The sequence below is a fragment of the Coenobita brevimanus genome, chromosome 83 (assembly GCF_032717465.1).
Source record: "Coenobita brevimanus isolate Jiangsu-jjx chromosome 83, ASM3271746v2, whole genome shotgun sequence".
Classification (NCBI taxonomy): Eukaryota; Metazoa; Arthropoda; class Malacostraca; order Decapoda; family Coenobitidae; genus Coenobita; species Coenobita brevimanus.
Window position 1 is genome coordinate 1,474,053 of NC_137036.1, and position 24,862 is coordinate 1,498,914.

Here is a 24,862-nt window from a genome sequence, read left to right on the forward strand (position 1 = left end):
TATGAGAGAGGGCGGGGGTGTAAGCTGGGGGGAGGGCAGTGAAATGGCAGGGGACAGGGTGACATGGAGGGGATTTGTTTGTGGCCACCCCATATGGGATTAGGGCATCTTGCAATAGATAGACAGAAATACAGAAGTGTGTTGTGACCCCCAGTCCAAAGTAGGGAAGTGAAGTTTGGACTGTTTGCAGGAATTAAGGTTGGAAATGAAGTTTGAGAGGATTCTGTGGAGTAATGTGGAGAGGTAGACAGATGAAGTTATGGAGTGCTGTGGTGTGGATGTGGATATGGTGGAAAGTGTGGTACCCTGGAGATAGTCTGGTCATGTGGAGAGACTGACTAGGAGAGTTTGTGCATGTGGGCTAAAGGGGGTGAGAGGGAAGGGGAGACAGGTTGAGATGAAGGGATGGGGAGGAGAGGTATATGCATGGGGGTGGTGTGAACTGGAGGGAGGGCAGCCAAGTGGTGGACAAGGTGACATGGAGGTGCTTCATTTGAGGGTAGCCTACTGCTACCGGGCATTCTTTAACATTTTTTTTTATGTATATTTATTTCACAGACACTGGTGTAATTTGATCAATGATGCCCTGTGCTACTTTGAGGTTAAGATAAAGGTGGAACAAAACCCGTGAGGCGCTTCTCTGCGGTGCTTATTTCCGTAACTTAAGCCTTTGAGCCTGTGGTGGATTATAGTCTGCCACTGCTCAGCTGGAATACAAAGCCACTGCATCATCAGGGTTACCATAATTACCTCCCCTGGGTGTTACCCTTGGCACTCGTTTTACCAGCCAATTTACAGAGACTGAATGCACACCTGGGTCGGCCGATGCCAGATATGCAAGCAACGGGACTCCAGCCCTGGAAAACTGAAAGTTAGCACCCAAGGTAGATCGAGATTACAAACTTACTATCATAGCCTATTCCTTGTAACTTTTTTTTTTTTTCCAGGAAGTATAAGGATCATGGAAAGGTTTTGCATTTTCCTCAGTCTTTCCTGCAAAATCCGACCTCAGTTGCGACATTAAGTTTGTTGCATAGCTGAAATTACACAGTAGCCTAATATCTAATTATCTAAGAGATAATTATCATGAATTACGTATTTTAAAAAGTGTGAGAATTATGCAATATTTTCTGTGTTTTTCCTGCGCGTTTGGGGAAGTAAGTCCCAGTCCAGTTTTTGCTGTGAAAGTCAATCCGTCCTTGATCAGAGCCAACACATCCAACGTTACCCACAGCGCTACAGTTGCTTCCTTGCCATCTCAGCAAGTTAAATAATTCCCCGTAATCGCTGAATTTTACGTGGTTCGTATGTAATGCCTTTAATAAGAAGGAAAATTCCATCTTGAACATCGAATGGAACGAGTTGAGGATGATGGAAGGAGAGAATGGAGGATCTAGGAAGAAAGGAGAGAGTACAGGCAAGCAGAAGGAGAGAGTGGAGGAAGAGAAGGGAAGGAAGATGGGAGAGGAGGGGAGGAGAAAGTGGAAGAGGATGGAAAGAAAGGTGAAGGTCGTGGGAGGGAGAATGGAGGAGTTAGGAAAAGAGTGAAGGAAGATTGGAGGAGAGATATAGGCTAACGCATTCATCCACCATTTCATTCTAAAAGTTTGGAATTTGATATTGAACTGAAATACTTTATCTTGTTTTCTAGTTTGATTTTTGTTTCCTTGATTGATTTGATGATGTAGGTACAGATTCCTTTTTATCCCCTCCCCTCAAAGTTGAAAAAAAAAAAAAAATGGAGACGTTAAGCATGAAAAAATGGAAATCTATAACCGTATTATTAGTTTTCTCCCATTTTTATTCTCTTAATTTTTTGTTTATATTAGTTTATTTTTTGTACAGTGAACGTCATGAGCAGACGACAGGGTGGCAGCAGCAGACGACCCGCCATGAGTACCCTCCTGTGCCGGGCTAACGTTATTTCATCCCTCAAGACCTTCTGCAGGAGTTATGGCGTGTCTTCAGTGAGTATAATTAATGACATGTTAATCAGTTAGTTGCCTATATACAATTTTAGTGAGATATTAAAGTTGAGTAGACTACAGGAGGACTTGTTCAATTGGACGATGACAGTTTCTCAGTGTTATATCCTCTCTCAAGATAGTTTTCAGGATTAAGGGCGTGTATTTGGTCATTAGAATATATTTAACTAGTCCATTTGTTTTTAGGTATCAGTTACGTTGGATAATACTGATAAAATCATTGGAGGAAGTGTGTAATGTCTCGGGCAATTGTATTTTTCTCGTATTGGTCGTGAGTCGTTATTTTATCTCGCCAAAAATTTCAATTCAGTTCAGATCTGGCCAAAATTTTCATCCTGAATTATGGCGAGTCTCCAGTGAGTAGAATTTAAGGCTGGGTGTTGCTCATCATACATGAATAACGTCTCTGAAATATTGGTTGTTATTTTTATTTATGTAGTTGTAACCAGTGGACTAAATTTGCCCCTCACTTGCAGTCCACCATTCTCCTTTTGGGGGATAGGGAGGGAACTGAGGGACATTTGTATAACCAGGCAGTGGAGCCCAATATTTATACTAGTGCCACCACATGAAGGCATACCACTCCACCACCACTGGTATTACAGCAAGCAGGAAGTGGTATAGACATTGGTATTCCAGGCTGTCTCATTTGGTATTACCGGTATGTGTATTTCCATCTCAGTGTACAGTTGTCTTGGATGTGAGGCAAAATCTTCGTCATTATTGCGTTATGGTGGAAGTGTTCAAAAGAAAAGTTGTTTGAAATGAGAAGACATAGACTGCAGTAGAGTGTCTGATGACGGTTATGAATGAAAATGGAAATTGTACAGGTCGTCCCTGCTGTAACGATGAGATGTGTTTGGGAGAACCCATCATTGAAGCGATGTTCTTGAATTTGGCCCTGTCTTGTATTTTGTTTTTCTCTTGGAAGGAACAGTTTTGCGGGCTTGTTGCCTTTGGGTTCCTTCTTCTTGACATAAAAAAAAGAAAAAGAAAAAAGAAAAAAGGAGACGTTATAACATGTAAAGTATAGGGATGTGTGTTGAGCCTGAGGTCTCCCCCCACTGAAGTCCTAAACCCACCCAAATGAGTCCAAAACAAGTTTCTAGATCACATAAACACCCACATAGCTTTAATACAAGGTAAACTAAGCCTATAAGCAGTTTATAACTCACCTAAACCCAAAAATAGAATTTCAGAATCATTAAAAATGTCTGGAAAATATTAAATGTAGCAAACTGTATCTCAAAATGACAGTGTTCACCCCACCTATGACTAAAACACATTAATTTCCATCTAAAATCAACCTAAACACACAATTTAAGTCTAAAATATCATCACTTGTGTGGTGAAATGCTGAGGTATGGGGGTGAGATTGTTGTGGAGTGGATATGGAAGTTGTGTAGATTGGCTTGGGAAGAGGGAAGGGTTCCAGAGGACTGGAAATCAGGTATAATTGTTCCTCTGTACAAAGGAAAAGGGGAGAGAGAAGTATGTGGTAACCATAGGGGTATTTGCCTTCTTAGTGTGACTGGTAAAATATATGGTAGAATACTCATTGATAGGGTTAGGCATATGACAGAGGAGCTAGTTGGAGAAGAACAAGGGGGATTTAGGAAGGGAAAAGGGTGTGTAGATCAGATATTTGTTCTAAGATGTTTAGTGGAGAAGTATCTAGAGAAGGGAAGGAAAGTGTATGCTGCCTTCATGGACTTGGAGAAAGCTTATGACAGAATAGATAGGCAAGGTATGTGGAAGGTATTAAGAATATATGGAGTGGAGGGGAAATTGTTGAGTGCTGTGAAGAGTATGTACGAGGCTACGGTGCGAGTGGATGGTGAGCTGAGTGACTTCTTTGATCTCAGTGTGGGACTGAAACAGGGGTGTGTGATGTCTCCATGGCTGTTTGATATATATATGGATGGGGTTGTAAAGGAGGTACAAGGTAGGGCAGTGGATGTAGGGGTGGCTCTAATGAATGAGGGTGAGATTTGGAAGCTTCTGGTGTTGCTGTTTGCTGATGATACAGTTTAGTTGAGTGAAGATGAATGGGAGTTGCAAGGTTTGGTGAATGAATTTGGGACAGTGTGTAGGAGGAGGAAGCTGAAAGTTAATGTAAACAAAAGTAAAGTTATGGTGTTTGAGAGGAATGAAGTCACAGAATGTACAGCGAGGCTGGATGGTGAGGATATGGAGAATGTGAGTGCATCCAAGTACTTGGGTAGTGTGATGAGTAAGGATGGAACTTTGGGGGATGAAGTACGTGGAAGGGTACAGCAGGGAAGGAAGGTTGTTGGTACACTGAAAGCAGTGATGAGAAATAGGGAGGTGAGTATGGAAGTTAAGAAGTCACTGCATGATAGTATTGTGATCCCTACCCTGACGTATGGAAGCGAGGCGTGGACCTTGCAAGAGGGGAACAAGTCAAGAGTGAGAGCAGTGGAAATGAGTTACTTGAGAGGAGCATGTGGAGTGACATGAAGGGACAGGTTGAGGAATGAAGAAGTGAAGGAACGTTGTGGGGTAGATGTGGATGTGGTTGAAAAGATTAGGAGAAATACACTGAGGTGGTTTGGACATGTGAAGAGAATGGAGAATGAAAGACTGACTAAGAGAGTGTATGTAGGTGAGGTGGAGGGAGGGAGAGGGAGGGGTAGACCGAGGATGAGGTGGAGGGATGGAGCTGACAGGTATATGAGGGAGGGGGGGAGGGTAGTCAAACGGTGGGTGACAGAGCGACTTGGAGGCGTTTTGTCTGCGGCCCCCCCTTTGCGGGATTAGGGCGTCGGGGTATAGATAGATAGGTTCAAAAAAATCCCATCGGATAACTGGGGACTAGACATCAATAGGTGGGGAAGGGTATTAATTTTTTCACTTCACTAAGTCGGGATATCACATAAAGGGGGATCGTGTAGCGGGGCATACCTACTGATAGGTTGAAAAATATTAACTGTTATATTCTGGCAGCCCTCAGGCAATTTGATGCAGCTTAGGGACCCATGTGGCAGTATTAGTATTATGCTGTTTGTAGGCTAACTTGGCCCAGAATTGCCATCCCTCCGTCGTGAAAGCAGAGTTAGGGCAATAGATGAACAGAAGAATATGGTGCTAGTCATGAGGAAGTGCTATGGAATGGATGTAGAGCTGTAGTATTATCTCATTCGGTGTTGCTAGTCACAAAGAAGTCCCGTGGAATGGATGTAGAGCTGTAGTATCATCTCATTTGGTGTTGCTAGTCACGAAGAAGTGTTGTTGAAAGGATGTAGAGCTGTAGTACCAGTATCATCTCATTTGGTGTTGCTAGTCACGAAGAAGTGCTGTGGAAAGGATTTAGAGCTGTAGTATTGTCTTATTCTGCCTCTGAGCTACATGAAATAGGCCCTAAAAAGACAAATCATGGGCCAAGTTAAAGTGAAGTGATTACAGTTTATAGCTGCAGCCTGAGACTCATCTGAACGCTAACCTGAAGGACTGCAGACTGAAAATGTCTCTTCCTGCAGTCCACCATCCACATTCGGGGGATAGGAAAGGAACTGAGGGATGTTTGTATAACCTGGTAACTCTGCTGCCTATCCAGTAAAGATTTAAAACATTGACTAACCATTTCAGGATTTGACAACTAAACTCTGTCAACCTTCTAATGATTTAAGTTCAGAGTCTTCCTGTTGTGTGAGTGCTTAATGTTTTGTTGTGGTGGTAAGGTCAGGTTTTATTCAGTCTTCCAGTTATGTGAGTGGTAATGTTGTGCTGTGTGGTGGTAGAGGCAGATTGATAACAGGATGTGTTGTGTTGGTAATGTGGATACTCTTTGTTGCAGTTAGATTTCCCTTTCCTGTGATGTGAATGACTTGGAGGGGGGAGAGGGAAGGGGAGGCCAAGGATGAGATGGAGGGATGGAGTGGAGAGGTATATGAGAGAGTGGGGTGTGAGCTTGGAGCCGGGCAGTAAAATGGCGGGAGACAGGGTGACATGGAGGCGATTTGTTTGTGGCCACCCTGTATGGGATTAAGTCATCTGGCAATAGATAGATAGTTAGCAATAGATAAATAGATACTGATTGTTGTTGTTATAGTTCCCTTTCCTATATACTTTTAAAAATATTACTGTCCTCTACTGGCACCTTGATAATAGCTTCACAACACTCCAGAACTCAGCAGGCAGCAGTGGGTTGGTGGAGGGTTAGTGCCTCTCCCCATAAAACAGCTAACTCAGAGACAAGCAGCCACCCAGTATGGAATTATGACGTCTGGCTTTAGATAGATAGGTAGATGGATAGAACTTGAGATTCGATGACGCTGATAAGGAAATGATTCGTTGATATGCCAGTAAGGATGTTTGGTCCAGTAGAGTTGATATTCAGAAAAAATGGCAACGAATTTTTGAGTTTTAACACCAAGAGCCAGTTGTATAAAGCTGGATTTTAATGATGCTTGCTGAAGGAATAGGTGTTGTTCCAGTATCAGTCGTGTCTTGTGTCATTACTTGTTTTTCTGTTAGGGTAATTTATCTCTGTCCATCTATATCTACTGTATTTATCTATCTGTCTGTCTATTTATTTATTTATTTATTTTACATTGCCTGACCAAACCAAGGGGAGTCCTCTATGACTTTTGCATCACCAGTGCTACAGTTAGCACTTAGCAAAGGAGAAAGACAGGAGTGGATTTATTAGCTTGCAGTTCCATCCGCTCTCCCATCCTCATCTGTGTGTGTGTGTGTGTGTGTGTGTGTGTTTAAGCAAAGAAGGAGGAAGCAAAGGCCAGAATCCCACAAGACTGTTCCCTCTAAGAAAAAACAAAACCAAGATTACAGAGCCAAATTCAAAATCCATTCATTTCGAGATACCTGGACACACTACATTTGAAAGACTGGAGGTCATAGGCAGTAGGAAATACAGACACAGGAGGACAGTTGCATTGTTGACCTGTTGCAGACATGAAAGATGGGAGCATCTAGTTCCTGACCATCCCCCTTTGCTGAACTTTTTCAGTGTCTCAGTTACACAGAGAGTAGGCCAGCATGCTCTCCAGTACAAATTTCTCTAACTATCTTCACCAAACTACATGCACAGTACACACTACACTTCCTATTCAGAATTTACCAAAATGGCGTCGTCTTATCAAGCCTCGGAGTCCCCAGGGGGGGGGACCATAAATGCCCCCACCATCTGCCCGTCTCCCGGTGACGACTCAAGGTGCCTGGAACCACTGTCTGACTCTCTTCGTCTTCATTTCTGCAACATTCGCGGCCTTTCCTCTAACTTTCGCTCTGTTGAGCACCACCTCTCCTCCTCTAAACCTCACCTTCTTTTTCTAACGGAGACTCAGCTGTCTGAGGCAACTGACAGCAAACCCTTTTCTGTATCCTCCTACTTTCTCTATACTCATTTCAAAGCCAAAGGTGGCTGTTGTGTATATATACGCAACGACTTATCTTGCTCTCGTGTTCCTGAACTTGATTCTTCTGAATTCTCCACACTCTGGCTTCGGCTTTCCTGTCATTCTCTGACTAAATATATCTGTGCTGTTTACTTATCCCCTAATTCTACTGACTATCAAAAATTCTTCGACTATCTTACTTCTACGATGGAACACATTCTATCCATTTCTCCTTTCTCTGAAATCCCCATTCTTGGAGATTTCAATGTTCACCACCACCTTTGGCTCTCCTCTCCTTTCACGGATCCACCTGGTGAACAAGCCTACATCTTTTCTATCCTTAATGACCTAGAGCAGCTTGTACAGCACCCTACCCGTATCCCTGACCGCCTTGGAGAGAGCTCCAACATACTTGACCTCTTCCTCACAACTAATCCTTCTGCTTACTCTGTTAATCTTTTCTCTCCGTTGGGCTCCTCCGATCACAACCTTATTACCTTAACCTGTCCTATCACTCCGGTACGGCCTGTGGACCCTCCAGGGAAACGTCGTCTGTGGCATTTTTGGAGCCGCAGACTGGGAGGCCCTCAGGCAGTACTTCTTTGATTTTCCCTGGAATGATTATTGCTTCCATGGCCGTGAGCCATCTGAGTGTGCCTTGCGCATTACGGAGGTTATTCTCCCGGGCATGGAAGCATACATTCCTTTCTCATATCCTTTGACTAATGCAAGAAAGCCTTGGTTTAATCACGCTTGTTCTAATGCTGTCCGCAACAAGGAGAGGGCCTACAAAAGGTACCGGAGCCAACCCACCCCTGAATCACATCATCATTACGTTTCTGCCCGGAATCGTGCTAAGTCTGTTCTTCGCTCTACTAAAAATAATTTCATCCATACCAAATGCTCTCAACTCTCCGACTCGAATTCTTCCCGCTCCTTCTGGCATCTTGCCAAAAATCTTTCTAACAACTTTACCTCATCATCCTTCCCTCCTCTTTTCTACTCTGATGGTTCTGTAGCTATTTCTTTTACTGATAAAGCAGATCTCTTCGCACAGACTTTCTCCTCCAATTCCACCTTAGACAATTCCGGTGCTGTTCCTCCATCACTTCTCCCCTCTGACATCCTCATGGCTGACATTAAAATTTCTTCAGTTGATGTATTTTCTGCCATCACTGGCCTCAGTACTAACAAGGCATATGGGCCTGATGGGGTCCCTCCTGTTGTTCTCAAGAACTGTGCTTCTGTGCTTACACCCTGCCTAGGCAAACTCTTTCGCCTTTGTCTGTCAACTTGTACCTTTCCTTCTTGCTGGAAGTTTGCTCTCATTCAGCCAGTCCCAAAGAAGGGTGACCACTCCCAACCCTCCAACTATCGTCCAATTGCTTTAACCCTTTAACCGCGGGTATTGTTTTGGTCTGACTGTCCTCTCCCGCGGGGGTTTCAGCCAAATGTAAACAAACCTTTTAACCTTAATAACTCTGCACAGAATAAAGCTAGAGAAAAAAATAAGGTACCATTAGAAAGTACTAACCTTCAGCTTTCCATTGATGTAGGTTTCATGACTTTGTTGACTTTCACAGGACGGGCAGTGCCGTTAGAAGTGAGGGGTGTAAAATCACTATTTTTCGCTCACACATCATTACCTTCGCTCATACACCATTACCAAATGCCAACCTCATTCTGATAATAATACTATAAACATATATGAACACTGCACATACGATAAACACCCACTCTGTGTTCACTGAGGCAGGTAAAAGGCACTGTAATTACCTGCACTTCACTGCCACATCAGCAGTGTTGTAATCACTATTTTTCGCTCACACACCATTACCAAATGCCAACCTCATTCTGATAATAATACTATAAACATATATGAACACTGCACATACGATAAACACCCACTCTGTGTTCACTGAGGCAGGTAAAAGGCACTGTAATTGCCTGCACTTCACTGCCACATCAGCGGTGTTGTAATCACTATTTTTAGCTCACACACCATTACCAAATGCCAACCTCATTCTGATAATAATACTATAAACATATATGAACACTGCACATACGATAAACACCCACTCTGTGTTCACTGAGACAGGTAAAAGGCACTGTAATTGCCTGCACTTCACTGCCACATCAACATGTGTTGTCACTCACACAGCTGGACAGATACTGATGCGCGCTTGGTCAGGGGAGTGGGGTGGGGGCCCAGGGGTGGGAGGTGGGGCCCCAGGGGGGAAAGAGGGAGGTGGGGGTCGGCTGGAGTGAAAGAACTTAATAGCTACTCTCCCTTGAAACAATTGGCGCACGGAAAAAACGCGGGGTATTCAAAATATTCACAAACATTCGAGAATGACACCCGCGGTTTGGTCCAGTTTTTGCAACGTCATTCTGGAATGACACCCGCGGTTAAAGGGTTAACGTCCTGTATTTCAAAAGTTTTCGAGTCAATTCTTAATAGAAAAATTTTAAGGAATCTTTCCTATCACAACCTTCTTTCCGATCGTCAGTATGGGTTCCGTCAGGGACACTCCACTGGCGATCTTCTCACTTACCTTTCAGACTCCTGGTCATCCTCCTTTCGGGACTTTGGCGAAAGCTTTGCCATTGCACTTGACATCTCAAAGGCTTTCGATCGAGTCTGGCATAAATCTTTAATTTCCAAACTGCCCTCCTACGGTTTCTATCCTTCTATCTGTGCCTTCATCGCTAGCTTCCTTTCTGGTCGTTCTATAGCCGCTGTTGTAGACGGCCATCGTTCTTCTCCTAGATCTATCAACAGTGGTGTTCCTCAGGGCTCTGTCCTATCACCAACTCTCTTCCTTTTATTCATCAATGATCTTCTAAGCTGTACATCTAACCCTATCCACTCATACGCTGACAACTCCACCCTTCACCTTTCCATTCGGTTCCCGCAACGCCCATCTCAACAGTTACTTCAACAAGCAAGGGATGAGGCTGTGGCACACCTAATGTCTGATTTGGCTCGTATCTCTGACTGGGGTAAGAATAATATGGTTGTCTTTAATGCATCTAAGACTCAGTTCTTACACCTATCAACCCGACAAAATCTTCCACAGGTATACCCACTAATGTTTAATAATATTCAGCTTAATCCTGCATCATCCTTGAACATGCTTGGGGTTTCATTTACTCGGGACTTATCTTGGAAAGATCATATTACATCTCTTGTAAAATCTGCTTCCAAGAGATTGGGTGTGCTAAGCCGACTCCGCTCTTTCTTTACCCCTGCACAATTGTTGACTCTATACAGGGGTTTTATCCACTGTGTGGAGTACAACTCTCATGTGTGGGAGGCTCCCACATACAGCTCTTCTCAATAGGGTGAAGTCAAAGGCTTTTCGTCTCATTAACTCTCCTCCTCTTACTGACTCCCTTCAACCTCTGTCTCTTCGCCGCACTGTTGCATCTTTATCTCTTTTCTATCGCTACTTTAATGGTCACTGCTCCTCTGAACTGTCTGCTTGCATTCCTCCACCTCTACGACGGGCGCACGTAGCAAGTCCTCAGCAAACTCTCTCATCCTTTTTCTGTCCAACTCTCTAATGCAAGAGTTAACCGTTACTCCCAGTCTTTCATTTATGCAACAGGTCAGCTCTGGAACTGTCTCCCTCTGTCTGTATTTCCTGCTGCCTATGATCTCCAGTCTTTCAAACGCAGTGTGTCCAGGCATCTCCAAATGATCGGATCTTGAATTTGGCTCTCTATTGTATTTTGTTTTTCTCTTGGAGGGAACTGTTACTGCGGGCTCATGGCCTTTGGTTCCTTCTTCCTCGCATTAAAAAAAAAAAAAAAAAAAAAAAAAAAAAAGAAACTACCTACCTACACTGGAGGTCATAGGCATTAGGAAATACAGAGGGAGACAGTTCCAGAGTTGACCTGTTGCATATATGAAGGACTGGGATTATTAGTTAACTTACTTACCTACTGACACTGGAGGTCGTAGGCAGTAGGAAGTACAGACACAGGGAGACAGTTCCAGAGTTGACCTGTTGCATATATGAAGGACTGGGGGTACCTACTTACCTGGAGTTCATAGGCAGTAGGTAATACAGACACAGGGAGACAGTTCCAGAGTTGACCTGTTGCGTACACAAAGGACTGGGAGTAACGATTAACTCTCGCATTAGAGAGGTGGACAGAAAAGGGACGAGAGGTGAACAGAAAAGGGACGAGAGGTGGACAGAAAAGGGACGAGAGGTGGACAGAAAAGGGACGAGACGTGGACAGAAAAGGGACGAGAGGTGGACAGAAAAGGGACGAGAGATGGACAGAAAAGGGACGAGAGATGGACAGAAAAGGGACGAGAGATGGACAGAAAAGGGACGAGAGGTGGACAGAAAAGGGACGAGAGATGGACAGAAAAGGGACGAGAGATGGACAGAAAAGGGACGAGAGATGGACAGAAAAGGGACGAGAGATGGACAGAAAAGGGACAAGAGATGGACAGAAAAGGGACGAGAGGTGGACAGAAAAGGGACGAGAGGTGGACAGAAAAGGGACGAGAGTTAAAACCAATTTGCCAGGTCTTTCAGTTTACAATATCAGTTCTGTGGCTAAATTTTGGTGATATTGTGGAAAACAGCCCTGGCTTGTGGGGACGGCAGCCTGTATGTGGTGACAGATTATGGTGCTGCTTGATATATGATTGGAGTAGTGCTAGAAGAATCATCATTATTGTTATCATCGTCAATGTTGTCGTCGTCATCGTTGTCAATCATCATCATCAGTCATCATCGTTGTCAGCCATCTTCATCAATCATCATCATCATCATTTTCAGTTATTATCATCATCATTATCATTGTTGTCATCATCAGTTATTATTTTCATCATCATCATCATCATCATCATCATCAAGTCATCATCATTTATTATTTTCATCATCATCATCATCATCATCATCATCATCACCACCATCATCCTAACCCCTGCCAAGGTGGGGTGAGGTAGAGTGAGAGTCAGGAAAAGCATGATAGATTGATACCCTGACCAAAGTCTGCCTAGTTGAATGAGCCTCACTCCCATTCACTCACCAGTCAAGCCCTTGGAATCCTGGAAAAATTATACCAGTACTGTAATTATAAGTAAAGCATGTATTTTTTTACTGTTTACATTATTAACTTTCTTCTCCTTTAATTTATAGCCTGCATTTGAAAAGGCACAGTATGTAGAGGTAAGGTTTTTTATATCTATCTGACTGTCTCTTTATCTATCTGTCTATCTATCTACCTGTCTGTCTATTTATCCATCTGTCTATCTATCTACAATATCTATCTCTGTCTATCTATCTATAACCAGACACCTTAATCTTGTAAGGGGTGGCCACAATCAGATCGCCTCCATGTCACCCTGTCCCCCGCCATTTCACTGCCCTCTCTCCAGCTCACATCCCTCCTCTCATATACCTCTCCACCTCATCCCTTCGTCTCATCCTCAGTCTCCCCCTTCCCCTCCTGTCTCCACATCACTTACATACACTCTCCTAGTCAGTCTCTCATTCTCCATTCTCTCCACATGGCCAGTCCACCTCAGGGTACTCCTAACACTTGCTGCACATCCACATCACACCACTCCACATCTTCATTTGTCTGTCTTTCCACATAACTCCACATGCTCCTCTCAAATAACTCATTTCCACTGCTCTCACACTTGACTTGTGTCCTTCCAACAGAGTCCAGGCTTCACATCCATATGATAGTGGGAATCATAATACTCCCTTGCAGTGTGTGTGTGTGTGTGTGTGTGTGTGTGTGTGTGTGTGTGTGTGTGTGTGTGTGTGTGTGTGTGTGTGTGTGTGTGTGTGTGTGTGTGTGTGTGTGTGTGTGTGTGTGTGTGTGTGTGTGTGTGTCAATGAACTACCAGCCATTCTTCCCTGTTGTACCCTGCCATGCGCTTCATCTTCAAAACTTCATCCTTGCCTGTTGCTATCTATTTCCAGACGCCTTAATCCTGTAAGGGATGACCACAAACAAATCGCCTCCATGTCACCCTGTCCCCTGCCATTTCATTGCCCTGCTCCCTTTCTCACATACCTCTCCACTCCATCCCTCCATCTCCTCCTTGGCCTCCTCCTCCTCCCTCTCCCCCATCTACCTCACTCACATACACTCTCCTTGTCAGTCTCTCACTTTCCATTCTCTCCACATGTCCAAACCACCTCAGTGTGTTTCTCCTAACGTTACTTATCACATCCACACCACAACACTCCTTCACATCCTCATTTGTCAGTCTGTCTCTCCATGTGACTCCACAGGCTCCTCTCAGATAACTCATTTCCACTGCTCTCTTGAATTCTGTCTCTCCAACAAGGTCCAAGCTTCACTTCCGTACGTTAGAGTTGGTATCACAATACTGTCAAGTAACTTTTTCACTTCCATGCTCATTTCTCTATTTCTTATCACTGCTTTCAAGGAACCAGCAACCTTTCTTCTCTGCTGTACCCTTTCAAGCACTTCACCCTCCAAACCTCCATCCTTACTCATCACACTACCCAAGTACTTAAATGCACTCACATTTTCCATTTCCTCACCATCCAACCTCACTGTACATTCACTGACTTCACTTCTCTCAGAGACCATAAACTTACTCTTCCCTACATTCACCTTTAGATTCCGTTTCTTACACACTTTCCCAAACTCATCCACCAAGCCTTGCAGCTCCCCTTCGTCTTCACTCAACAACACAGTATCATCTGCAAACAACAGTACAGGGAGTTTCCAAACACTGTCCTCTCTCATCACACCACATTTAAATATTTGAATACACAAATTATTTTACACTTTATACAGATCCGGGGCAGCCAGACCATCCACGAGTTCCCCAAAAGAGTCAAGATCGTGGAGGTGGGGCCACGGGACGGACTACAGAACGAGAGGACGATGGTTCCAACAGATGTGAAAATTGAATTCATAAATAAACTGTCACAGGCTGGGCATCAATATGTGGAAGTGACAAGGTGGGTTGCTGTGTTTATTGATGCTGGTGGACATTAATTTAGATCCACGTGTGTACAGTGGCAACCATCATCCACTCACTTGATGTAGTGCTGCCTACTTCTTCCTTCACATTTATCATTCTTTTTCTGTGTCTGTCCTCTTCTCTTCCTATTTGTCACCATCATCCACTCACCTGATGTAGTGCTGCCTACTTCTTCCTTCACCTTTATCATTCTTTTTCAGTGTCTGTCCTCCTCTCTTCCTATTTCTCCCATCTTTCCTGTCACTTTTTATTACTCTTCTTTCCTTTTCAGGTGACTTTATGTTGAGTGACAAGCCTAATGGTTTCCTGTAAGCCAGGAGACTATTTATGAGATGGAAGGTGATAATGATGGTGATGATTGGAGATATGTTGATGAAACGGGTGAAAATGATGATGAATAGGATGATGATAATAAGGGTTAAGATGGTGAAGATGACAAACACAGTGATGATGATGATGATGACAGACAGTGATGATGATGATGACAATGACAATGATGACAATGATGATGATTATAGATATGTTGATGAATAGGGTGAAAATGATGATAAATAGTCTTGGGATGGTAATAGTAGGGTTAAGGTGGTGAAGTTGAGAAATATGATGATGATGAGAGTGACAGTGACAATGATGATGATGACAGTGACAGTGATGATGATGATGATGATGACAGTGAGAGTGACAACAACGATGATGGTGACAATGAGAGTGACAGTGATGATGATGATGATGACAATGACAGTGATGATGATGATGATGACAGTGACAGTGATGATGATGATGATGACAATGATGATGATGATGATATGTGCTTCCTTCCGTCATTCCTGTATACCGTTTGTGTCTTGTCAGTTTTGTGTCGCCAAAGTGGGTACCCCAGATGGCAGATCACAATGAGGTGGTGCGAGGGATCAAGAAATTCAGCGGCGTCACATACCCAGTCCTTACACCCAACTTGAAGGGTTTCGAGGCTGCCGTGAGTGTGAAATTGTATTGTAGTGTTTATAAAGGCTTCAGTGTTCATGCATACCTCAGCTCTCTGTGCTGCTTGATCTCTGGCAGCCTCCCTATTCAGTCCTTTATCCCTGAGTCGCCTAATGCTCTCCACGCTGCTCGATCTCTGGCAGCCTGCGTATTCAGTCCCTTATCCCTGAGGTCACACTGTATAATCTCATTGTTTGTTCATATCATATATAAATGTTCCAGCATCCTTGCATGCGTTAGCCTTGGTCACCTAATACTCTCCTTGCTGCTCGATCTCTGGCAGCCTCCCTATTCAGTCCCTTATCCCTGAGGTCACACTTTATAACATCATCCCAGGTCTTTTTTGGTCCTCCTCTTACAACCCTACCCCCAGCGTCCACACTCCTCATCTTCCACACCCAACTGTCTTTCGTTTTCATGTGATAGAACTGACACAACATGAAGACATTCCTGGTTGCTTAGGAATGAGTCTCCTTGGTTACTAGTCAAAATATATCCTCCAGTCTGACTACACCTGGGCATCAAGTGAGCTTTGCCGAAGTAGAATACACCAATTACTGTATTCTTTAATTTATTTTCACAGTATGTAGTAAGTTACCCTTTATTTGTTGTGTTTATTGGGAGTAAATCAGGAATAAAGGACCGGAAATTATCTATCTATCTATCTGTTGCCAGATGCTTTAATCCTGTAAGGGGTGGCCACAAACAAGTCACCTCCATGTCGCCCTATCCCCTGCCATTTCACTGCCCTCCCTCGAGCTCACACCCTATCTCTCATGTACCTCTCCACTCCATCCCTCCATCTCATCCTTAGTCTCCCCCTCCCTCTCTCCCCTTCCACCTCACTCACATAAACTCTCCTTGTTAGTCTCTCACTCCCCATCCTCTCCACTCCATCCCTCTCATGTACCTCTCCACTCCATGCCACCCTGGACCAAAGCAGCAGTTTCATGGCCAGAAACCTTTTGAATCTAAAAACATAGCTTTCACTCTTGTTTTTTTATCATTTTGGTAAATCCCGTTGTGATATTTTAAAAATCTGCCTAATCTGTTGTCTTAATAAGGTTTCATATAAAAAGAATGATTTGTTAAATGTTTAATTTACAAAGCTGAAAAGTCCATCCATCCATCATCCAATCCTACATTGCCCCATGAGGAGCGTAGGAGCCTGGGGCTAGGCAAGTTGGTCCTGACATTTAAGATGAGAGTGACCAGCCTCACTCATCCCTGAGTGGCATTACATGAGCAATAAACCCCAACCACCCCTTGGATATAAACCTTCACCGGCTCAATCCGATTGGAGCGCCTTAATTACCCACTAAACCACCAGGCACCATAATTTGGTTATATGGTTACCACCCAGCGTAGTGAATGGTTTCTAGTATTCCAAATATTTATTCATATACTTGTCTACCAATTACCTTCTTTCTTCCTCCATTACATTTAATCATCATCGTCATCATCATCATCATCATCATCATACATAGCTGGTTGTCTTAGGTATGCAGTCACATCAGGGGAGGGTGTTTTCTGCAGTCTATCTTTTCCTTGGCATATTACCTGTGGATCCTGCATAAAGCTCCCCAACACCTTTTCCTAAGCTATTTTGTTTCCAAATTAAACCTTACTGTGTTATTCTGTGTTCCATAAATCCTTCCAGTATCACCATACTCTGCATAAAGCTCCCTAACACCTTTTCCTAAATGATTTATTTTGCTTATTATACATTACTGTGTTATTCTGTGTTACATAAATCCTTCCAGTATCACCATACTCTACATAAAGGTCCCTAACACCTTTTCCTATGTGATTTATTTTCCGTATTACACCTTACTGTCTTCGTTTCGTTTTTAAAGGCTCCAACATGCTTGCATGTGTCGGCCTTGGTCACCTAATGGCGGCTCTCCACGCTGCACGATCCATTGCAGCCTCCCTGTTCAGTCCCTTAACCCTGAGGTCACACTTAATGACCTCGTCCCATGTCTTTCTCGGTCTACCCCTCATAACCCCACCCCCAACATTAACACTTCTCACCTTCCTCACCCAATCATCATCACCCATCCTCTCCACATGTCCAAACCACCTCAATCTACGTCTCCTCATCACAACACCAATACACTCCAGTCCCATCCTACTTCTCAACTCTTCCATTGTAAACCCAGCCCCTCCAGGTCCTGGACACAGGGACGCACTGCACATCCACCTAATCATTGTCATTTCTGTACGTCTGAGCCGGCGAATGTCTTCCTCCTTCACTGCCCAGGTCTCACTGCCATACAGCATTATACTCCTAACACATGCTGCATACAAAGACCCCTTAGCACGTAGGGAGAGCCTTCTCAATGTCAGGAGAGGCAAGAGCTCCCTGAACTTCTTCCAACCACTTCTCACCCTAGCCACAGAGCTAGCTCCAGCCCCACCTCCAGCACACAACATGTCTCCCAAATAACAAAACTCTTCCACACACTCAAGAGATTCACCAGCAAGTTCAATCCTTTCACGTCTGACAATCTCCACCTGCTTGCCCCGGCACGCCGCACACATAAAATCAGCATTATCTCGCAGTCTACCTCTAATACCACTACATCTCTTATGCACCCATTTATCACACACACTGCACAAGATGGAATTACTTCCCACGCTCTTGTGGCAAACTGCACATGGCCACTCTCCCTTGTCTTTGACAGTACCGCCACCAACCCTAGATATCATCACTTTTGTTTTATCTGCATTTACCCTGTCTTATTCTGTTACATAAATCCTTCCAATATTGCCATACTCTGCATAATTTATGTACAATAGGATTTTAATCAGTCATATCCAAAAATAAATTGCCAAGGAAGAGGAGTTAGGGAGCCTGCTTTCATGATGATGGTAGTGGTGGTGGTGGTGACAATGATGATAATGATTTTGATGGTGATGATGATGATGATTTTGGTGATGATGATGATGATGATTTTGGTGATAATGATGATGATAGTGATTTGGGTGGTGGTTGTGATGACAATAATGATGATAATGCTGATGATTTTGCTGCTGCTGCTGATGATGATGATGATGATGGTGATTTGGATGGTGTTGGTGATGACAGTAATGATGATAATGCTGATGATTGTGATGATGGTGATGATGATGATGATTTGGGTGGTGTTGGTGATGATGATAATGATGATATGTGCCGATGATTTTGATGCTGATGATGATGATTTTGGTGCTGATGGTGATGATGATGATGGTGATTTGGGTGGTGTTGGTGAAGACAATAATGATGATAATGCTGATGATTTTCCTGCTGCTGCTGCTGCTGATGATGATGATGATTTGGGTGGTGTTGGTGATGACAGTAAGGATGATAATGCTGATGAATTTGATGATGATGATGATGATGATGGTTGCAGGTTGAAGCCGGATGCAATGAGGTAGCCATTTTTGGAGCTGCCTCGGAAACCTTCAGCCAAAAGAACATCAACTGCAGCATCAATGAGTCATTGCAGCGGTTCCAGGCAGTGATGGAGGCAGCGGAGGAGCGAGGGGTGCGAGTGAGGGGCTACGTGTCTTGTGTCTGCGGCTGTCCGTATGAGGGCCTTGTGGATCCCAAGGCCGTGGCGAAGGTTGGTTGCCACTTCACTATCTATCTGTCAATCTATCTATCTATCTATCTATCTGTTTAGACTGTTTATCTATCTATCTATAGCCCGACGCCCTAATCCCACAAAGGGTGGCCGCAGACAAAATGCCTCCAAGTCACTCTGTCACCCACCATTTGACTACCCTCCCCGCAACTCACTCCCCCCTCCCTCATATACCTCTCAACTCCATCCATCCACCTCATCCTCGGTCTTCCCCTTCACACACAGGGAGAAAATGTAGTGAAAGAGACAAAACACAGAGGGAGAAAGGGAGAAAGTGTAGTGATGGAGACACAACACAGGGAGAGAAAGGTAGGGAGTGTAGTGATGGAGGCAGAACACAGAGGGAGAAAGTGTAGTGTGTGAAGTGAGGTGAAGATGAAACGGACTGAGATGCAGATGGTAAGATGGATGTGTAATGCCTGCTTGACAGACGGTGGATTAGCGACATAAACAACGCAACTGAGATGGAGCTCCCTAACACCTCTTCCTAAGTGATTTATTGTCCTTATTACACCCTGCCATCCTCATCTGTATTACTTGAATCATTCTTCTAACATCATTTTTTGTGTGTGTTTCGTTTCGTTTTTGAAGGCTGCAACATGCATGCGTCGGCATTCATCACCTAATGGCGGCTCTCCATGCTGCTCGATCTGTGGCAGCCTCCCTGTTCAGTCCCTTAACCCTGATGTCACGCTTAATGACCTCATTCCACGTCTTTTTTGGTCTATCCCTCGCAACCCCACCCTCAATATTAACGTGCCTTACTTTCTGCACCCAGTTATCATCCCCCATCCTCTCCACAAACCACCTCAATCTACCTCTCCTCATCACAACACCAGTACACTCCAGTCCCGTCCATCCAAACCATCTCAGTCTACCTCTCCTCATCACAGCACCAATACACTCCAGTCCCATCCATTCAAACCATCTCAGTCTACTTCTCCTCATCACAACACCAATACACTCCAGTCCCATCCATTCAAACCATCTCAGTCTACCTCTCCTCATCACAGCACCAATACACTCCAGTCCCGTCCATCCAAACCATCTCAATCTACTTCTCCTCATCACAGCACCAATACACTCCAGTCCCATCCTACCTCTCAACTCTTCCTCTGTAATCCAAGTCCCCCCAGGCATTGCATTCAGGGACGCACTGCACATCCACCTAATCTTGGCCATTTCTGTACGTTTGAGCCTGCGAATATCCTCTTCTTTTTCTTAATAAATAATATACAAAGTGAGGCAAGCTGTGTCCAGAAATAAATCAGTGAGGAGGAGATGTTAGGGAGCTTCCTTAACTAGATTACAAGCCATGGAGAACGCAGAAAAACTTAATCGAGTGAGAGGATGGTTATGGATATGAGTGGTGATGTGATGAGGGATGGACCTAAAAAGGTGTGGAGTGGTGAAGTGTTATAACAAGACCTCAGGGTAATGACACCACTATAGATGCTGCCAGAGATTGAGCAGCCATCAGGGGTCCAAGGATTATTTGTGCTATTATGACCAAAGATGATGATGATGATGATTGCTGCTGCTGCTGATGATGATGATAATGATTGATGATAATTGATGATGATGATGATGATGATGATTATGATTGGCTGTTATTGATGGTGGCAAGTGATGGTGATGATTGATGGTGATTGGTGGTGGTGATGATTGATGGTGGTGATGATTGATAGTTGTGATGATTGATAGTGGTGATGATTGATAGTTTTGATGATTGATGGTGATGGTGACAGTGACAACGATGATAATTGACGATGATTGATGATAACGATGATGATAATTGATGACGATGAACCAAGTGGATAGGAGGTTACATCAGCACTGCTTCATCAAGGCAGCCCTAAATATTCTCTGTAAATCCTCATAAATCTCATTGCTGCTTGTGTGTGTGTGTGTGTGTGTGTGTGTGTGTGTGTGTGTGTGTGTGTGTGTGTGTGTGTGTGTGTGTGTGTGATGTACCAAATGGGATGCTGTAAGACTTTGACAGTAAGAGAGAGAGAGAGACAGAGACAGAGACAAAGAGAGAGAGTGGGAGACAGACAGAGACAGAGAGCGAGAGAGTGGGAGACACAGAGAGAGAGAGTGAGCAAGAGAGTAAGAGACAGAGAGAGAGAGAGCAAGAGAGAGAGAGATAGACAGACAGAGAAAGAGAGAGCAAGAGAAAGTGAGACAGTCAGAGAGATGGGGAGAGAGAGAGACAGACAGACAGAGAGCAAGAATGTGAGAGATAGAAAGAGACAGAGAGTGCATAAGTGTGACAGAGAGGCAGAGAGAAGGCTACGTACATTCTAAACACAAGCACAGTATGTTATAAATATTCTCATTACCTTTGCTTTGTGTTGACAGGTAGCCCATGCGATGTACGAGATGGGCTGCTACGAGATCTCGCTGGGTGACACCATTGGCATTGGCACCCCAGGCAGTATGCGGAGGATGCTGGAGGAGGTGATGGCCGTCCTCCCCTCTGATGTTTTGGCCGTTCATTGCCACGACACCTACGGGCAGGCACTGGCGAACATCCTCACCGCCTTGCAGGTAACTCTAGTCTGTCTGTTTTCATCTGGCAAGACTGTGAAAGAGCGTAGTTGTGTGGATGTGGGTGTGATAGGAAGCGTTAGGGGAAACATTGAGGTGGTTTGGCCATGTGGAGAGGATGGAGAGTGAGAGACTGATGAGGAGAGTGTATGTGAGTGAGGTGGAGGGAGGGTGAGGGAAGGCGAGGCCAAGGATGAGATGGAGGGATGGAGTGGAGGTATATGAGAGTCTGTTTTCATCTGGCAAGACTGGGAGAATGGAGAGTGAGAGACTGATGAGGAGAGTGTATGTGAGTGAGGTGGAGGGGGCGAGAGGGAGGGGGAGGCCAAGGATGAAATGGAGAGATGGAGTGGAGAGGTATATGAGAGAGGGGGGTGTGAGCTGGGAGCAGGCAACGAAATGGCAGGGGACAGGACGACATGGAGGCGATTTGCTTGTGGGCACCCCCTACGGGATTAAGGCGTCTGGCAATAGATAGAGAGAGAATACTGTGCCACTTTAACCTGAGTCATGATTGCAAGAAATTCAATAAACAGCAAGTATAAGACAGGAATGAGTCTCCTTGGTTACTAGTGAAATTTATACTCCATTCTCACCACACCCAATGAACAACCAAGCTGAAAGAGGCCATGGATTTTTGTCAGGTGAAGCTAAATGGACTATAGGGAGAGGCACTGGCTTGTTACTCTACGTTTTTTGTCTCAACTTGGTCTAGATAATTTGTACTTGTGTGTTTAATGTTTTGGTTCCTGTCTGATTCTCTCTGTCTTGGGTGGGAATTAGAGTTTGGGATGGTGATGATGATGGTGGTGATGATAGTGATGATGGTGTTGATAGCTGATGATAATGATGATGAGTTATGATATGATGATGATGAGTTGATGATATAATAATAATGATGACAATGATGTGAATAATGATGATGATGATGATATGATGGTAATGATGAGGACATTGATGATGATGACAGTGATGATAATGATGACAGTGATATGAATAATGATGATGATGATATAATGATGATGACAGTGATGATGATGGTGTTGATAATGATGACAATGATATGAATAATGATGATAATGATGAAGATAATGATGATGATGATGGTATAATGATAATGATGACAATGATGATTTATAAAAGTGCACTAAACTCCACAGCCTACCCATAAGCACAAAACAACTCCCATCTCCACTTGTATTCCACAGATGGGCGTAAGTGTGGTTGATGCGTCCGTGGCAGGGCTTGGCGGGTGTCCATATGCTCGCGGTGCATCGGGCAACGTTGCAACAGAGGACGTTGTTTACATGCTGCACGGCCTACAGATCCACACCGGCGTTGATCTCGATAAACTCATAGACGCTGGAAACTACATATGTCAGGCATTACAGAGAAGCAACATGAGCAAAGTTAGCCAGGCAAGAACGAAATGCTGAGGAAGGCAGCAGGTAGGCCTTTAGAATTGATAGCAGAGTGTGTGTGAGGTAGATAGGGAGACGGAGGATGAGATGGAGGGTACCAGAGAGGATAGAGCAGGTAGGCTTTTTAAAACTGATAAGAGAGTGTGTGTGAGGTAGATAGGGAGGGGGAGACTGAGGATGAGATGGATGGTACTGGAGAGGATAGAGTGAGAGACTAATGAGGAGGATGTGAGGGGTGGGGGGGGAGGGAGGGGAAGACTGTGGGTGAGATGGAGGGATGGAGTTGAGAGGTACCGGTATGTGAGAGGGGGGTGTAAGTTGGGGGGAGGGCAGCAGAATGGCAGGGGACAGGGTGATATGGAGGTGATTTGTTTGTAGCCACCCCTCACAGGATTCAGACATCTGGCCATACAGTCAACCCCTGCTGTTCGTTGGGCTTACATTCCGGACAGCCCTGCGAGTGGGTGAAATCTGCGAATAATTCATACCTTTGGCAAAAATCACTGGTTTCGCTGTTCTAACTCTTGCCATTACCTCCAGACTCTCTATGGGACCTGTACATGCATTTTATGGCACATTAATCTGTCTGTATATCTATGTATTGCCAGACGCCTTAATCCCGTAAGGGGTGGCCACAAACAAATCGCCTCCATGTCACCCTGTCCCCCGCCATTTCACTGCCCTGCTCCCAGCTCACACACCCCTCTCTCATATACCTCTCCACTCCATCCCTCCATCTCATCCTTGGCCTCCCCTCGCTCTCCCTCCCTTCACCTCACTCACATACACCCTCCTCATCAGTCTCTCACTCTCCATCCTCTCCACATGTCCAAACCACCTCAGTGTGTTTCTCCTAACGCTTCCTAGCACATCCACAGCCACACTTGCTAAAAAGACAGTACAGGATGATGCACAAGTCTTTATGGGTACAGTGCTAACTCATGCCATGATGACGATGGGAATTTGTCGTGCAGTACATTATGGACGATGAAGGATGACCACAGCACGACAGGATGACAGTATTTCTCACGGAAAACATGCAAAAAAATCACTCATGAACCACTAGGAACAGCTGTGGGAAAAGGAAGTTATCATCCTGTACGTTTTTAAAATAATTTCGCAGTTAAATCCACAACTATGCAAACCCACGAATAGCCGAGGTTGACTGTAGATGGGTAGGTAGAGTTGGCATACAGCACACACATCCTGGCCTGAACAGTGTGTTGGTTAGAGATATTTTAACGCCAGCCCATTTTCTTAACGCCATTTTTGTCAAGGGTCCAGATTTTAATATAGCGATGACCATATTCTCATTTGGTGAAGAAGCTCCCTAACACCTTTTCCTGAGTGATTTATTTTCCTTATTACACCTTGCTTTCCTGTTTCATGTTGTAGAAATCCCTCAAACATCGCCATACTCTGCATAAATAATATCTGTCTATCTATCTATAATGTCTGTCTATCTATTGCCAAACGTACAATGTGATATTAACCAGGCGTATCCAAAAATAAATTGCTAAGGAAAAGGTGTTAGGATCTTCGTTAACCAGTCAGAATCCAGCCCCAGATCTGCATCAGTGTTTTTAGATTGATAAGTTTGTAGTCTCGTCGAGCAAGGAAGATCCCTAACGCTTCTTCTTTAGTGATTTATTTTTGGGTATGGCTGGCGAATGTAGTTTTGTATGTTATTTATGAAGAGTACGATTTTACGCCACGTTTGTGTGAAGCTACAGAACGTGGTGAATGTTTTGGCGTATCAGATAATGCCAGGATTCTGGGGGCTTGAATGATGAGTGAATGTAAGCGTGGCCTATTGGATTAGGCAAATTTGGGCTGTCTGGACACTGCTACTCCTCATCCTGCCCTAAGGTGGGAAAGGAGGTCCGGATGATGATGATGATGATGAATGATG

At 44.3% G+C, this 24,862-nt stretch overlaps 2 protein-coding genes across 3 annotated transcripts in view; both read left to right on the plus strand.

Moving 5' to 3' along the window:
- Positions 1 to 21,271, plus strand: part of LOC145409769 (uncharacterized) — a 265,348-nt gene extending 244,077 nt beyond the window's left edge. The window contains exon 7 of the mRNA XM_080280070.1: positions 21,256 to 21,271. The gene's annotated coding sequence lies outside the window, so the exon portion shown is untranslated. The remainder of the gene's footprint in view (positions 1 to 21,255) is intronic.
- Hmgcl (hydroxymethylglutaryl-CoA lyase) lies at positions 1,854 to 23,019 on the plus strand. Of its 2 annotated transcripts, XM_080280074.1 has the most exons (7): positions 1,854 to 1,967; positions 12,529 to 12,558; positions 14,174 to 14,340; positions 15,216 to 15,339; positions 18,746 to 18,958; positions 21,341 to 21,529; positions 22,738 to 23,019. In XM_080280074.1, the coding sequence occupies exons 1-7, from the start codon at positions 1,854 to 1,856 to the stop codon at positions 22,963 to 22,965; spliced, it is 1,065 nt and encodes a 354-aa protein (XP_080136200.1). In that variant the 3' UTR covers positions 22,966 to 23,019. The 2 variants fall into 2 exon arrangements, with proteins under 2 accessions (XP_080136200.1, XP_080136199.1); XM_080280073.1 differs by lacking the exon at positions 12,529 to 12,558 and having other exon boundaries at positions 1,880 to 1,967.
- The last annotated feature ends 1,843 nt before the right edge of the window (positions 23,020 to 24,862 follow it).

Coding starts and splice junctions, on each gene's coding strand:
- Hmgcl (XM_080280074.1), top strand. CDS start 1,854: ATGAGCAGACGACAGGGTGGCAGCAGCAGACGACCCGCCATGAGTACC. Junction 12,559..14,173: donor AAAAGGCACAGTATGTAGAG/GTAAGGTTTTTT, acceptor CACTTTATACAG/ATCCGGGGCAGCCAGACCAT. Junction 18,959..21,340: donor ATCCCAAGGCCGTGGCGAAG/GTTGGTTGCCAC, acceptor TTGTGTTGACAG/GTAGCCCATGCGATGTACGA.